The 17,569-nt window shown below is 36.6% G+C and overlaps 1 protein-coding gene across 1 annotated transcript; it reads left to right on the top strand.

The window, feature by feature from the left end:
* The first annotated feature begins 1,371 nt into the window (after window positions 1–1,371).
* Window positions 1,372–5,130, top strand: LOC146754667 (uncharacterized). Its single transcript, XM_085527642.1, has one exon. It carries the CDS (start codon window positions 1,521–1,523, stop codon window positions 4,764–4,766), a length of 3,246 nt encoding a protein of 1,081 aa, XP_085383768.1. The 5' UTR covers window positions 1,372–1,520; the 3' UTR covers window positions 4,767–5,130.
* The last annotated feature ends 12,439 nt before the right edge of the window (window positions 5,131–17,569 follow it).

Raw genomic sequence — 17,569 nt, 5'->3', positions numbered from 1 at the left:
AAAAGTAATCGATTTCTCTACAAAATTATCGTTTGTAGCCAAATATGACACATTGTTTCCAGAATAACTCTTTTCATCTAAAAAAGAATGACATTTCCAACAGAAATATCGATTTCTGACAAATTTTAGAAGAATGTCACACAAATATCAGTACCAATCTTGGAAATAAAAAGTTCTCTCCTAAGAATCAGTCTTTATCCTTGCAAGAACATGGTTTTCTCACCAAAATAATGCTTTTTTTCCCTATAAATAGCGTTGTTTCCCAGAAATACTTGTTTTCATCCCCAAAAGAAGACATTTTCTCTACAAAATGAAGCTTTGTAGCAAAATATGACACATTGTTTCCACAATACCATTTCTCTTCTACAAATTGAGGACATTACTAATGGAAATACCTTTTCTCCTCTACAAAATAAGGACATTTCCAACAGATATATAGTTTTCTGATAGATATTAGAAAAAATTCACAAGAATATCAATCCTTATACCAGAAATAAAAAGGTCTCTCTTAGGTATCACTCTTTACCCTTGCAAAAATATGGTTTTCTTACCAAAATAATGTTTTTCATCTCTACAAACAGCATTTTCTAAACGTAAAGGTGGTTTTCATCTTCAAAAGAAATCGATTTCTCTACAAAATTATCGTTTGTAGCCAAATATGACACATTGTTTCCAGAATAACTCTCTTCATCTAAAAAAGAATGACATTTCCAACAGAAATATCGATTTCTGACAAATTTTAGAAGTAGGTCACATGAATATCGACACTTATCCCAGAAATGAAAAGTACACTCTTAGGTATCTCTCTTCATCCTTGCAAAACTATGGTTTTCTTCCCAAACTAATGCTTTTCATCCCTACAAATAGCAATTTCTCCCTAAATTACTGGTTTTCATCCCCAAAAGAAGACACATTCTCTTTAAAAGGATGCTTTGTAACAAATTATGACTCGTTGATTCCAGAATATCTGTCTTCCCCTACAAAATAATGACATTAACATAAGAATTATCCATTTCAGACAAATTTCCAATGTATTTCACACTAATATCAATACTTACACTGATGTATTAGGCGGCACGAACTCACGGGATGTAACGCGATAGGCCTTCCCGTGCTCGGTAATGTGTATGTATGAGGCTGAAATTGGAGCCCTATATAAGGGTCTTACACGGTTCATTAAAGGCCATTTTACAGCTCACCATATTGGTGTGATCAGCGTGTAACTTTGTCATGGGGCCGTCAGATGCACATTCTCAATGATGGACGTAGTTCTTTAGGTTACCTTACACAAGGCAACAATTGGTGCCCCGTGTGAGGAGTCCTGAGAGTGAGTGTGCGACGACTAACCGCGAGACGGACGCGAATCCTACGGTTAGATCCCGTGGAAGCGCCGGAGGGGCGATATATTGACTGCAGCTACTGATTATCCTGCGGTGAGACCGTGGAAGACCGTGGGACTTTTGGCCCGGGTATATATACAAAGGGTGCGAGGACGTACAGTGTCGAGCACCAGAAAAAACATGGATTCCGTCACAAAGGTACTATTGCGGGTTTGTAAAACCCACTGCGGTAGGAATGCTCCTTCTAAGAAGGAGATTGTTGCCGTTATTACTTTTTTGCAGGAAGCGGAGCTTTCACCCTCCCCTTGTAATTTGCTCGATTCGGAGCGGTGGGAATCTTTCACCGCTGCCCTGCTCCTAAGAGCAACAAGCGATTATAAGGCGGAGGAGTTAAAAACCTGGGTTTTGATCCTGGGTGCGCTTAAAGCGGCTAAGGAGGAGAAAAAGATCCAGGCAGTCGCGAATGGGGTTTTTGGGGTGGGTTCCGGGACGTCTGGGGTCCCGGAGGGTGTGGAGGAACCGCTCCCTTGCGGCGACTCCGTACCCAAGATGGCGCCGACCACGCCGGCCGTTTTCACAATGGCCATGGCGGCGCCCGAAACAACTCCGGAAGGGATGGCGGAAGTTGCCTCATCTGGGGAGGCGCCGCCATATTATCCCCGCCTATACCCCTGTTTGCAGAGCTTTCGTTCACCTGAGGGGGGTGGGTCCTGTCCGAGGGAGGGAGAGTCATGGGGGGAGGCGCGCCGTGGAGGCGTTAAGCCACCCCTAGACCCGCCCCCGGAGGAGGGACCTCATCCCGTGAAAGGGGAGGAACGAAAAGTACTGCCTGCCCCTACCCCTTTGGTTTCGCCTCCCGAGGAGGGGGAGGAGAAAGGGGAGGAACAAAAGGTACTGTCTGCCTTCACCCTGTCGGTTTCGTCTCCCGCGAAGGGGGAGGAGAAAGGGGAGGAACGGAAGGAATTGCCTGTCCCCACCCAGTCGGTCGTGGTTCCCCGGAGGAGGGGGGAGAAGTGGGAGGAGCGAGAGATATCGCGTAAGCCCACTGATTGGACTGACATTTGCGATACAATGCGAGAGGTGGGGCTCAAGGAGCGGGACTGGGCGGTGTTCCCAATTGTAGTCAAACAGGAGGGACCGGTTTGGGTACCTTTGGAAGCAAAAGCAGTTGCTCGGTTTATAGAGGCGATTGACAAAAAGGGATTGAGATCCCCGATGACAATGAGTGCCTTTGAGGCTCTCGTAGCCCCAGGTCCCCTACTCCCATATGATATTGAAAGCCTTATGAGAGTAGCCCTCGAACCAGTACAGTTTACTGTGTGGAAGGAGGAGTGGATAATACAACTCAAAGCTGTTTTAGCACAGGCTGCGCGCGATCCACAGCATCCAGCAAATGGGAAGGAGGGAGATCCAAAAACTGATTTAATGAGGCTTTCAGGTTCATCTGCGGATTTGGCTGGATTTGCAGAGAGGCAGCTTAGGGACCTCCGCCCAGGAGAGCTGCTTGCCACCACGGGGGCGGCTACCTCTGCTTTTATACACTTTATAAGAAAAGCAGAGCCTGTAGCCCCGTGGTCAGAGATTATGCAGGGTCCCTCAGAGTCATTCTCTGAGTTTGCCAATCGATTGATACGGGCAGTAGAAGGATCAGAACTGCCTAAGGAAGCGCTGACTTCTGTTATAAAGGATTCTTTTCAGGCATGGTTGATGGGAACCCGCCAGCCGCAACCGCGAAGTGACTCTTCAGAAAAAGGAAAAAGAACAGATAAAGAACTGCTGCTAGTACCAACGAGAAGGACATCTGTTGTATCACTTGCTGTGTGTCTTTGTGTAATTGCATTCATTACCGGGGGAGAGGGTACTCACTTAACATCACAACCAGAAAATATTTGGGTTACATGGTCTAATCGAACTGGGCAGAAAGATTTCTGCCTTAGCCTGCAGTCAGCCACATCACCGTTTAGAACATGCCTTATAGGTGTACCCAGGTGGGACCCAAAGGAGTTCAACGGATATGTGCATAAGAACAACTGCAAGAGAGATGCAGTGGACAAAGTTTTCTTTATGAAAGCATTTGAGTCTAAATTCACTGACTGGGCCAGAATGTCTGCATGTTTTATTAGATCCCTGAACACCTCCTTGCCCTGGGATCCACCAGAGTTGCAGCTTCTTGGATCCCAATCGGTTGGTAACGTAACATGGAATAAGAACTCTCAAAAGTGGGAACGCCCGGTTAGATGTTTGTATTTTTCGGGTTTTAGGACACCGGGTCAACTGTCCAATCGCAGGGTATGGGAAGGCCTACTCGGGAATGGGGTACCATTCTCGGGAACAACTGGGTCAGAACCCTTTACTTTACTTAACCCCATTCAATTTGACACATATAGCTTGTCAGGGGCATATTGTGGTTTCTCAGCTGAAAGGGTGGAGGGATTCTCCCGTCCCTGCTCCGGGGATGGCTCCAAGAATGGATTTGCAGACCAATGCATAAAGCAGGGTGGGAGGTGGCTCTCTTACAATCAGAAGTATGTGGTACGTCATCCTAACGGGTCCACCTATAATCTCTCATGCTACTGGGGCCCTGACGATCTGGCATGTTCTGGTTGTTGTTCTCGAAAGGAACCTTTAGCTGGGGAAGGAATAAACTGCAATGGTACAGCCAAGGCCCTTCCTAAGGACATATTTTTGATATGTGGGGATAGAGCTTGGCAAGGGATACCAAAGAATCCAGTTGGGGGGCCGTGTTATTTGGGAAAGCTGACATTGTTGGCTCCCAATCACACTGCAATGATAAGTGTTATGAAAAAGATCGATCGAGCTCGACGCCAGAAAAGGTCAATAAAAACATTGGACCAGGATTGTAGTGATGAGGTTCAGCTGTGGGGTCCCACAGCTAGAATCTTTGCATCCGTCTTAGCTCCGGGAGTAGCTTCAGCCCAGGCCCTAAGAGAAATTGAGAGATTGGCATGCTGGTCCGTGAAGCAAGCTAATGTCACCACAGCAGTCCTGTCGGAACTCCTGATGGACGTTAACAACATCAGACACGCTGTTCTTCAAAATAGAGCTGCAATTGACTTTCTGCTGCTTGCTCAAGGGCACGGGTGCAAGGACTTTGAAGGGATGTGTTGTTTCAGTCTGAGCGACCACAGCGATTCGATACATAGGAAGTTGGAATGGATGCAAGAACACACGAAGAAGATCGCAATAGATGATGCATTCGGAAGCTGGTTGGAGGGACTGTTTGGTAATCTGGGCCCATGGCTTAAGCAGTTTCTCAAAGTATTAATCATAGGTATTTTATTCTTTTTAGATTTAATGATTTGCTTACCTTGTTTGTTTCAGTGTGTCCAGGGTTGTTTACAGCGTATGATAGAAAGAATGTTTAACGAAAAAATGGAGTACCAACGGGTATATGATAAACTTTGAGAAGAAGAAGGAACTGTATAAACCCAAGATGCCTTGGATGTAATCATTAGAAAACTACTGATGTTATTAGATATTGCACTACCTACCTCTGTAGCTTGTCTACCTCACTTTTTAGATAACTTATTAAGTTTAAATTATAGAGACTAACATTTTTATATTAGGATTAAGGATTAGCGTTCGGGATGTAACTGGGCATACTTTATCGAGCATGGAGAGGGAGAAATGATGTATTAGGCGGCACGAACTCACGGGATGTAACGCGATAGGCCTCCCCGTGCTCGGTAATGTATATGTATGAGGCTGAAATTGGAGCCCTATATAAGGGTCTCACACGGTTCATTAAAGGCCATTTTACAGCTCACCATATTGGTGTGATCAGCGTGTAACTTTGTCATGGGGCCGTCAGATGCACATTCTCAATGATGGACGTAGTTCTTTAGGTTACCTTACACAAGGCAACACTTACACCAGAAAAAAATGTGTTCTCTCTCAGGTATCACTCTTGAATCTTGCCAAAAATTCTTTTTCTTACCAATACAAAGCTTTTCATCATTACAAGTAGCATTTTCTACCCAAAAAAGTGGTTTTCATCCCCAATAGAAATCGTTTTCTCTACAAATGGTTCCTTGTAGCAACATATGAAACACTGTTATTGGAATACCTCTTTCCCTCTTCAAAATAAGGACATTTCCAACAGAAATATCGATTTCTGACAAATTTTAGAAGAATGTCACACAAATATCAGTACTTATCCCGGAAATAAAAAGTTCTCTCCTAAGAATCATTCTTTATCCTTGCAAGGACATGGTTTTCTCACCAAAATAATGTTTTTTATCCCTTTAAAATAGCGTTGTTTCCCAGAAATACTGGTTTTCATCCACAAAAGTAGACATTTTCTCTAAAAAATGAAGCTTTGTAGCAAAATATGACACATTGTTTCCACAATAAATTTTCTCTTCTACAAATTGAGGACGTTAGTAACGGAAATATCTTTTCTCCTCTACAAAATGAGGACATTTCCAACAGATATATCATTTTCTGACAGATTTTAGAAAAAATTCACAGGAATATCAATACTTATACCAGAAAAAAAAAGGTCTCTCTTAGGTATCACTCTTTACCCTTGCAAAAATATGGTTTTCTTACCAAAATAATGTTTTTCATTTCTACAAACAGCATTTTCTAAACGTAAAGGTAGTTTTCATCTTCAAAAGAAATCGATTTCTCTACAAAATTATCGTTTGTAGCCATATATGACACATTGTTTCCAGAATATCTCTTTTCATCTAAAAAAGAATGACATTTCCAACAGAAATATCGATTTCTGACAAATTTTAGAAGTAGGTCACATGAATATCGACACTTATCCCAGAAATGAAAAGTACACTCTTAGGTATCACTCTTCATCCTTGCAAAACTATGGTTTTCTTCCCAAACTAATGCTTTTCATCCCTACAAATAGCAATTTCTCCCTAAATTACTGGTTTTCATCCCCAAATGAAGACACATTCTCTTTAAAAGGATGCTTTGTAACAAATTATGACTCATTGATTCCAGAATATCTGTCTTCCCCAACAAAATAATGACATTAACATAAGAATTATCCATTTCAGACAAATTTCCAATGTATTTCACACTAATATCAATACTTACACCAGAAAAAAATGTGTTCTCTCTCAGGTATCACTCTTGAATCTTGCCAAAAATTCTTTTTCTTACCAATACAAAGCTTTTCATCATTACAAGTAGCATTTTCTACCCAAAAAAGTGGTTTTCATCCCCAATAGAAATCGTTTTCTCTACAAATGGTCCCTTGTAGCAACATATGAAACACTGTTATTGGAATACCTCTTTCCCTCTTCAAAATAAGGACATTTCCAACAGAAATATCGATTTCTGACAAATTTTAGAAGAATGTCACACAAATATCAGTACCTATCCCGGAAATAAAAGTTCTCTCCTAAGAATCAATCTTTATCCTTGCAAGGACATGGTTTTCTCACCAAAATGATGCTTTTTATCCCTTTCAAATAGCGTTGTTTCCCAGAAATACTGGTTTTCATCCCCAAAAGAAGACATTTTCTCTACAAAATGAAGCTTTGTAGCAAAATATGACACATTGTTTCCAGAATACCTTTTCTCTTCTACAAATTGAGGACATTACTAACAGAAATACCTTTTCCCCTCTACAAAATAAGGACATTTCCAACAGATATATCCTTTTCTGAAAGATTTTAGAAAAATTTCACAGGAATATCAATACTTATACCAGAAATAAAAAGGTCTCTCTTAGGTATCACTCTTTACCCTGGCAAAAATATGGTTTTCTTACCAAAATAATGTTTTTCATCTCTACAAACAGCATTTTCTAATCGTAAAGGTGGTTTTCATCACCAAAAGAAATCGATTTCTCTACAAAATTATCGTTTGTAGCCATATATGACACATTGTTTCCAGAATATCTCTTTTCATCTAAAAAAGAATGACATTTCCAACAGAAATATCGATTTCTGACAAATTTTAGAAGTAGGTCACATGAATATCGACACTTATTCCAGAAATGAAAAGTACACTCTTAGGTATCACTCTTCATCCTTGCAAAACTATGGTTTTCTTCCCAAACTAATGCTTTTCATCCCTACAAATAGCAATTTCTCCCTAAATTACTGGTTTTCATCCCCAAAAGAAGACACATTCTCTTTAAAACGATGCTTTGTAACAAATTATGACTCATTGATTCCAGAATATCTGTCTTCCCCTACAAAATAATGACATTAACATAAGAATTATCCATTTCAGACAAATTTCCAATGTATTTCACACTAATATCAATACTTACACCAGAAAAAAATGTGTTCTCTCTCAGGTATCACTCTTGAATCTTGCCAAAAATTCTTTTTCTTACCAATACAAAGCTTTTCATCATTACAAGTAGCATTTTCTACCCAAAAAAGTGGTTTTCATCCCCAATAGAAATCGTTTTCTCTACAAATGGTCCCTTGTAGCAACATATGAAACACTGTTATTGGAATACCTCTTTCCCTCTTCAAAATAAGGACATTTCCAACAGAAATATCGATTTCTGACAAATTTTAGAAGAATGTCACACAAATATCAGTACCTATCCCGGAAATAAAAGTTCTCTCCTAAGAATCAATCTTTATCCTTGCAAGGACATGGTTTTCTCACCAAAATGATGCTTTTTATCCCTTTCAAATAGCGTTGTTTCCCAGAAATACTGGTTTTCATCCCCAAAAGAAGACATTTTCTCTACAAAATGAAGCTTTGTAGCAAAATATTACACATTGTTTCCAGAATACCTTTTCTCTTCTACAAATTGAGGACATTACTAACAGAAATACCTTTTCTCCTCTACAAAATAAGGACATTTCCAACAGATATATCCTTTTCTGACAGATATTAGAAAAAATTCACAGGAATATCAATACTTTTACCAGAAATAAAAAGGTCTCTCTTAGGTATCACTCTTTACCCTTGCAAAAATATGGTTTTCTTACCAAAATAATGTTTTTCATCTCTACAAACAGCATTTTCTAAACGTAAAGGTGGTTTTCATCACCAAAAGAAATCGATTTCTCTACAAAATTATCGCTTGTAGCCATATATGACACATTGTTTCCAGAATAACTCTTTTCATCTAAAAAAGAATGACATTTCCAACAGAAATATCGATTTCTGACAAATTTTAGAAGTAGGTCAGATGAATATCAATACTTATCCCAGAAATGAAAAGTACACTCTTAGGTATCACTCTTCATCCTTGCAAAACTATGGTTTTCTTCCCAAACTAATGCTTTTCATCCCTACAAATAGCAATTTCCCCCTAAATTACTGGTTTTCATCCCCAAAAGAAGACACATTCTCTTTAAAAGGATGCTTTGTAACAAATTATGACTCATTGATTCCAGAATATCTGTCTTCCCCTACAAAATAATGGCATTAACATAAGAATTATCCATTTCAGACAAATTTCCGATGTATTTCACACTAATATCAATACTTACACCAGAAAAAAATGTGTTCTCTCTCAGGTATCACTCTTGAATCTTGCCAAAAATTCTTTTTCTTACCAATACAAAGCTTTTCATCATTACAAGTAGCATTTTCTACCCAAAAAAGTGGTTTTCATCCCCAATAGAAATCGTTTTCTCTACAAATGGTCCCTTGTAGCAACATATGAAACACTGTTATTGGAATACCTCTTTCCCTCTTCAAAATAAGGACCTCTCCAACAGAAATATCGATTTCTGACAAATTTTAGAAGAATGTCACACAAATATCAGTACCTATCCCGGAAATAAAAGTTCTCTCCTAAGAATCAATCTTTATCCTTGCAAGGACATGGTTTTCTCACCAAAATGATGCTTTTTATCCCTTTCAAATAGCGTTGTTTCCCAGAAATACTGGTTTTCATCCCCAAAAGAAGACATTTTCTCTACAAAATGAAGCTTTGTAGCAAAATATGACACATTGTTTCCACAATACCATTTCTCTTCTACAAATTGAGGACATTACTAACGGAAATACCTTTTCCCCTCTACAAAATAAGGACATTTCCAACAGATATATACTTTTCTGACAGATTTTAGAAAAAATTCACAGGAATATCAATACTTATACCAGAAATAAAAAGGTCTCTCTTAGGTATCACTCTTTACCCTTGCAAAAATATGGTTTTCTTACCAAATTAATGTTTTTCATTTCTACAAACAGCATTTTCTAAACGTAAAGGTGGTTTTCATCTTCAAAAGAAATCGATTTCTCTACAAAATTATCGTTTGTAGCCATATATGACACATTGTTTCCAGAATATCTCTTTTCATCTAAAAAAGAATGACATTTCCAACAGAAATATCGATTTCTGACAAATTTTAGAAGTAGGTCACATGAATATCAACACTTATCCCAGAAACGAAAAGTACACTCTTAGGTATCACTTTTCATCGTTGCAAAACTATGGTTTTCTTCCCAAACTAATGCTTTTCATCCCTACAAATAGCAATTTCTCCCTAAATTACTGGTTTTCATCCCCAAAAGAAGACACATTCTCTTTAAAAGGATGCTTTGTAACAAATTATGACTCATTGATTCCAGAATATCTGTCTTCCCCTACAAAATAATGACATTAACATAAGAATTATCCATTTCAGACAAATTTCCGATGTATTTCACACTAATATCAATACTTACACCAGAAAAAAATGTGTTCTCTCTCAGGTATCACTCTTGAATCTTGCCAAAAATTCTTTTTCTTACCAATACAAAGCTTTTCATCATTACAAGTAGCGTTTTCTACCAAAAAAAGTGGTTTTCATCCCCAATAGAAATCGTTTTCTCTACAAATGGTCCCTTGTAGCAACATATGAAACACTGTTATTGGAATACTTCTTTCCCTCTTCAAAATAAGGACATTTCCAACAGAAATATCGATTTCTGACAAATTTTAGAAGAATGTCACACAAATATCAGTACCTATCCCGGAAATAAAAGTTCTCTCCTAAGAATCAATCGTTATCCTTGCAGAAACATGGTTTTCTCACCAAAATAATGCTTTTTATCCCTTTAAAAAAGCGTTGTTTCCCAGAAATACTGGTTTTCATCCCCAAAAGAAGACATTTTCTCTACAAAATGAGGCTTTGTAGCAAAATATGACACATTGTTTCCAGAATACCTTTTCTCTTCTACAAATTGAGGACATTACTAACAGAAATACCTTTTCTCCTCTACAAAATAAGGACATTTCCAACGGATATATCCTTTTCTGACAGATTTTAGAAAAATTTCACAGGAATATCAATACTTATACCAGAAATAAAAAGGTCTCTCTTAGGTATCACTCTTTACCCTTGCAAAAATATGGTTTTCTTACCAAAATAATGTTTTTCATCTCTACAAACTGCATTTTCTAAACGTAAAGGTGGTTTTCATCACCAAAAGAAATCGATTTCTCCACAAAATTATCGTTTGTAGCCAAATATGACACACTGTTTCCAGAATAACTCTTTTCATCTAAAAAAGAATGACATTTCCAACAGAAATATCGATTTCTGACAAATTTTAGAAGTAGGTCACATGAATATCAACACTTATCCCAGAAACGAAAAGTACACTCTTAGGTATCACTCTTCATCCTTGCAAAACTATGGTTTTCTTCTCAAACTAATGCTTTTCATCCCTACAAATAGCAATTTCTCCCTAAATTACTGGTTTTCATCCCCCAAAGAAGACACATTCTCTTTAAAATGATGCTTTGTAACAAATTATGACTCATTGATTCCAGAATATTTGTCTTCCCCCCCAAAAAAATGACATCAATATAAGAATTATCCATTTCAGGCAAATTTTCGATGTATTTCACACTCATATCAATACTTACACCAGAAAAAAATGTGTTCTCTCTTAGGTATCACTCTTGAATCTTGCCAAAAATTCATTTTCTTACCAATACAAAGCTTTTCGTCATTACAAGTAGCGTTTTCTACCCAAAAAAAGTGGTTTTCATCCCCAATAGAAATCGTTTTCTCTACAAATGGTCCCTTGTAGCAACATATGAAACACTGTTATTGGAATACCTCTTTCCCTCATCAAAATAAGGACATTTCCAACAGAAATATCGATTTCTGACAAATTTTAGAAGAATGTCACACAAATATCAGTACCTATCCCAGAAATAAAAAGTTCTCTCCTAAGAATCATTCTTTATCCTTGCAAGGACATGGTTTTCTCACCAAAATAATGCTTTTTATCCCTATAAATAGCGTTGTTTCCCAGAAATACTGGTTTTCATCCCCAAAAGAAGACATTTTCTCTACAAAATGAAGCTTTGTAGCAAAATATGACACATTGTTTCCAGAATACCTTTTCTCTTCTACAAACTGAGGACATTACTAACAGAAATACCTTTTCCCCTCTACAAAATAAGGACATTTCCAACAGATATATCCTTTTCTGACAGATTTTAGAAAAATTTCACAGGAATATCAATACTTATACCAGAAATAAAAAGGTCTCTCTTAGGTATCACTCTTTACCCTTGCAAAAATATGGTTTTCTTACCAAAATAATGTTTTTCATCTCTACAAACAGCATTTTCTAAACGTAAAGGTGGTTTTCATCACCAAAAGAAATCGATTTCTCCACAAAATTATCGTTTGTAGCCAAATATGACACACTGTTTCCAGAATAACTCTTTTCATCTAAAAAAGAATGACATTTCCAACAGAAATATCGATTTCTGACAAATTTTAGAAGTAGGTCACATGAATATCAACACTTATCCCAGAAACGAAAAGTACACTCTTAGGTATCACTCTTCATCCTTGCAAAACTATGGTTTTCTTCTCAAACTAATGCTTTTCATCCCTACAAATAGCAATTTCTCACTAGATTACGGGTTTTCATCCCCCAAAGATGACACATTCTCTTTAAAATGATGCTTTGTAACAAATTATGACTCATTGATTCCAGAATATCTGTCTTCCCCTACAAAATAATGACATTAACCTAAGAATTATCCATTTCAGACAAATTTCCCATGTATTTCACATTCATATCAATACTTACACCAGAAAAAAATGTGTTCTCTCTTAGGTATCACTCTTGAATCTTGCCAAAAATTCTTTTTCTTACCAATACAAAGCTTTTCATCATTACAAGTAGCATTTTCTACCCAAAAAAGTGGTTTTCATCCCCAATAGAAATCGTTTTCTCTACAAATGGTCCCTCGTAGCAACATATGAAACACTGTTATTGGAATACCTCTTTCCCTCTTCAAAATAAGGACATTTCCAACAGAAATATCGATTTCTGACAAATTTTAGAAGAATGTCACACAAATATCAGTACCTATCCCGGAAATAAAAGTTCTCTCCTAAGAATCAATCTTTATCCTTGCAAAAACATGGTTTTCTCACCAAAATGATGCTTTTTATCCCTTTCAAATAGCGTTGTTTCCCAGAAATACTGGTTTTCATCCCCAAAAGAAGACATTTTCTCTACAAAATGAAGCTTTGTAGCAAAATATGACACATTGTTTACAGAATACCTTTTCTCTTCTACAAACTGAGGACATTACTAACAGAAATACCTTTTCTCCTCTACAAAATAAGGACATTTCCAACAGATATATCCTTTTCTGACAGATTTTAGAAAAATTTCACAGGAATATCAATACTTATACCAGAAATAAAAAGGTCTCTCTTAGGTATCACTCTTTACCCTTGCAAAAATATGGTTTTCTTACCAAAATAATGTTTTTCATCTCTACAAACAGCATTTTCTAAACGTAAAGGTGGTTTTCATCACCAAAAGAAATCGATTTCTCCACAAAATAATCGTTTGTAGCCAAATATGACACACTGTTTCCAGAATAACTCTTTTCATCTAAAAAAGAATGACATTTCCAACAGAAATATCGATTTCTGACAAATTTTAGAAGTAGGTCACATGAATATCAACACTTATCCCAGAAACGAAAAGTACACTCTTAGGTAACACTCTTCATCCTTGCAAAACTATGGTTTTCTTCTCAAACTAATGCTTTTCATCCCTACAAATAGCAATTTCTCCCTAAATTACTGTTTTTCATCCCCCAAAGAAGACACATTCTCTTTAAAATGATGCTTTGTAACAAATTATGACTCATTGATTCCAGAATATTTGTCTTCCCCCCAAAAAAAATGACATCAATATAAGAATTTTCCATTTCAGGCAAATTTTCGATGTATTTCACACTCATATCAATACTTACACCAGAAAAAAATGTGTTCTCTCTTAGGTATCACTCTTGAATCTTGCCAAAAATTCTTTTTCTTACCAATACAAAGCTTTTCATCATTACAAGTAGCGTTTTCTACCCAAAAAAGTGGTTTTCATCCCCAATAGAAATTGTTTTCTCTACAAATGGTCCCTTGTAGCAACATATGAAACACTGTTATTGGAATACCTCTTTCCCTCTTCAAAATAAGGACATTTCCAACAGAAATATCGATTTCTGACAAATTTTAGAAGAATGTCACACAAATATCAGTACCTATCCCAGAAATAAAAATTTCTCTCCTAAGAATCATTCTTTATCCTTGCAAAAACATGGTTTTCTCACCAAAATAATGCTTTTTATCCCTTTAAAATAGCGTTGTTTCCCAGAAATACTGGTTTTCATCCCCAAAAGAAGACATTTTCTCTACAAAATGAGGCTTTGTAGCAAAATATGACACATTGTTTCCAGAATACCTTTTCTCTTCTACAAATTGAGGACATTACTAACAGAAATACCTTTTCCCCTCTACAAAATAAGGACCTTTCCAACAGATATATCCTTTTCTGACAGATTTTAGAAAAATTTCACAGGAATATCAATACTTATACCAGAAATAAAAAGGTCTCTCTTAGGTATCACTCTTTACCCTTGCAAAAATATGGTTTTCTTACCAAAATAATGTTTTCCATCTCTACAAACAGCATTTTCTAAACGTAAAGGTGGTTTTCATCACCAAAAGAAATCGATTTCTCTACAAAATTATCGTTTGTAGCTAAATATGACACATTGTTTCCAGAATAACTCTTTTCATCTAAAAAAGAATGACATTTCCAACAGAAATATCGATTTCTGACAAATTTTAGAAGTAGGTCACTTGAATATCGACACTTATCCCAGAAATGAAAAGGTCTCTCTTAGGTATCACTCTTTACCCTTGCAAAACTATGGTTTTCTTCCCAAACTAATGCTTTTCATCCCTACAAATAGCAATTTCTCCCTAAATTACTGGTTTTCATCCCCCAAAGAAGACACATTCTCTTTAAAATGATGCTTTGTAACAAATTATGACTCATTGATTCCAGAATATCTGTCTTCCCCTACAAAATAATGACCTTAACATAAGAATTATCCATTTCAGAAAAAATTTCCGATGTATTTCACACTCATATCAATACTTACACCAGAAAAAAATGTGTTCTCTCTTAGGTATCACTCTTGAATCTTGCCAAAAATTCATTTTCTTACCAATACAAAGCTTTTCATCATTACAAGTAGCGTTTTCTACCCAAAAAAGTGGTTTTCATCCCCAATAGAAATTGTTTTCTCTACAAATGGTCCCTTGTAGCAACATATGAAACACTGTTATTGGAATACCTCTTTCCCTCTTCAAAATAAGGACATTTCCAACAGAAATATCGATTTCTGACAAATTTTAGAAGAATGTCACACAAATATCAGTACCTATCCCAGAAATAAAAATTTCTCTCCTAAGAATCATTCTTTATCCTTGCAAAAACATGGTTTTCTCACCAAAATAATGCTTTTTATCCCTTTAAAATAGCGTTGTTTCCCAGAAATACTGGTTTTCATCCCCAAAAGAAGACATTTTCTCTACAAAATGAGGCTTTGTAGCAAAATATGACACATTGTTTCCAGAATACCTTTTCTCTTCTACAAATTGAGGACATTACTAACAGAAATACCTTTTCCCCTCTACAAAATAAGGACCTTTCCAACAGATATATCCTTTTCTGACAGATTTTAGAAAAATTTCACAGGAATATCAATACTTATACCAGAAATAAAAAGGTCTCTCTTAGGTATCACTCTTTACCCTTGCAAAAATATGGTTTTCTTACCAAAATAATGTTTTCCATCTCTACAAACAGCATTTTCTAAACGTAAAGGTGGTTTTCATCACCAAAAGAAATCGATTTCTCTACAAAATTATCGTTTGTAGCTAAATATGACACATTGTTTCCAGAATAACTCTTTTCATCTAAAAAAGAATGACATTTCCAACAGAAATATCGATTTCTGACAAATTTTAGAAGTAGGTCACTTGAATATCGACACTTATCCCAGAAATGAAAAGGTCTCTCTTAGGTATCACTCTTTACCCTTGCAAAACTATGGTTTTCTTCCCAAACTAATGCTTTTCATCCCTACAAATAGCAATTTCTCCCTAAATTACTGGTTTTCATCCCCCAAAGAAGACACATTCTCTTTAAAATGATGCTTTGTAACAAATTATGACTCATTGATTCCAGAATATCTGTCTTCCCCTACAAAATAATGACCTTAACATAAGAATTATCCATTTCAGAAAAAATTTCCGATGTATTTCACACTCATATCAATACTTACACCAGAAAAAAATGTGTTCTCTCTTAGGTATCACTCTTGAATCTTGCCAAAAATTCATTTTCTTACCAATACAAAGCTTTTCATCATTACAAGTAGCGTTTTCTACCCAAAAAAGTGGTTTTCATCCCCAATAGAAATTGTTTTCTCTACAAATGGTCCCTTGTAGCAACATATGAAACACTGTTATTGGAATACCTCTTTCTCTCTTCAAAATAAGGACATTTCCAACAGAAATATCGATTTCTGACAAATTTTAGAAGAATGTCACACAAATATCAGTACCTATCCCAGAAATAAAAAGTTCTCTCCTAAGAATCATTCTTTATCCTTGCAACAACATGGTTTTCTCACCAAAATAATGCTTTTTATCCCTTTAAAATAGCGTTGTTTCCCAGAAATACTGGTTTTCATCCCCAAAAGAAGACATTTTCTCTACAAAATGAGGCTTTGTAGCAAAATATGACACATTGTTTCCAGAATACCTTTTCTCTTCTACAAATTGAGGACATTACTAACAGAAATACCTTTTCCCCTCTACAAAATAAGGACCTTTCCAACAGATATATCCTTTTCTGACAGATTTTAGAAAAATTTCACAGGAATATCAATACTTATACCAGAAATAAAAAGGTCTCTCTTAGGTATCACTCTTTACCCTTGCAAAAATATGGTTTTCTTACCAAAATAATGTTTTCCATCTCTACAAACAGCCTTTTCTAAACGTAAAGGTGGTTTTCATCACCAAAAGATATCGATTTCTCTACAAAATTATCATTTGTAGCCAAATATGACACATTGTTTCCAGAATAATTCTTTTCATCTAAAAAAGAATGACATTTCCAACAGAAATATCCTTTTCTGACAGATTTTAGAAAAATTTCACAGGAATATCAATACTTATACCAGAAATAAAAAGGTCTCTCTTAGGTATCACTCTTTACCCTTGCAAAAATATGGTTTTCTTACCAAAATAATGTTTTCCATCTCTACAAACAGCATTTTCTAAACGTAAAGGTGGTTTTCATCTCCAAAGAAAATCGATTTCCCTACAAAATTATCGTTTGTAGCCAAATATGACACACTGTTTCCAGAATAACTCTTTTCATCTAAAAAAGAATGACATTTCCAACAGAGATATCCTTTTCTGACAGATTTTAGAAAAATTTCATAATAATATCAATACTTATACCAGAAATAAAAAGGTCTCTCTTAGGTATCACTCTTTACCCTTGCAAAACTATGGTTTTCTTCCCAAACTAATGCTTTTCATCCCTACTGTAAGAAGCCATGCTTTTTACATTACTGTCTCAAAGTTTGCTGAAATGGACAAGTTCAGGCAAGTCCTGGCCAAGGTTCCAGGACTGCCTTTGTCTGAGACACACAGGAGATGGACAAGTCCGGGAGCTACGAAAGGGAGATAAGATACTGATCAATGGCCCTTGAGTGGTCTTTTTGTGTTGGCCTATCTCAATGGAGATGGCCATCCCTGAGGACTAATGGCCCTTAAGTGGTCTTTCCTGTTGGCCCATCTCAAGGAAGATTGACATCTCTGAGGAAGTCACAAGACTCTGACCCGAGCCGTCCCGAAATCTCTGGAAGGCTGGAAAGAAGGATAAAAAGGGCACGGACAAACCACGGTTTTGTGGGCATCTAGGTA

This window comes from Coturnix japonica, chromosome W (genome assembly GCF_054131305.1).
Source record: "Coturnix japonica strain WE chromosome W, WE-NBRP24, whole genome shotgun sequence".
NCBI classification, from domain to species: domain Eukaryota; kingdom Metazoa; phylum Chordata; class Aves; order Galliformes; family Phasianidae; genus Coturnix; species Coturnix japonica.
The sequence above is the reverse complement of the archived record's forward strand: the minus strand, read 5'-3'. Positions and strand labels throughout refer to the sequence as shown.

What these genes read in the sequence shown, in the direction of transcription:
- LOC146754667 (XM_085527642.1), top strand. Translation starts at nt 1,521, where the DNA reads ATGGATTCCGTCACAAAGGTACTATTGCGGGTTTGTAAAACCCACTGC.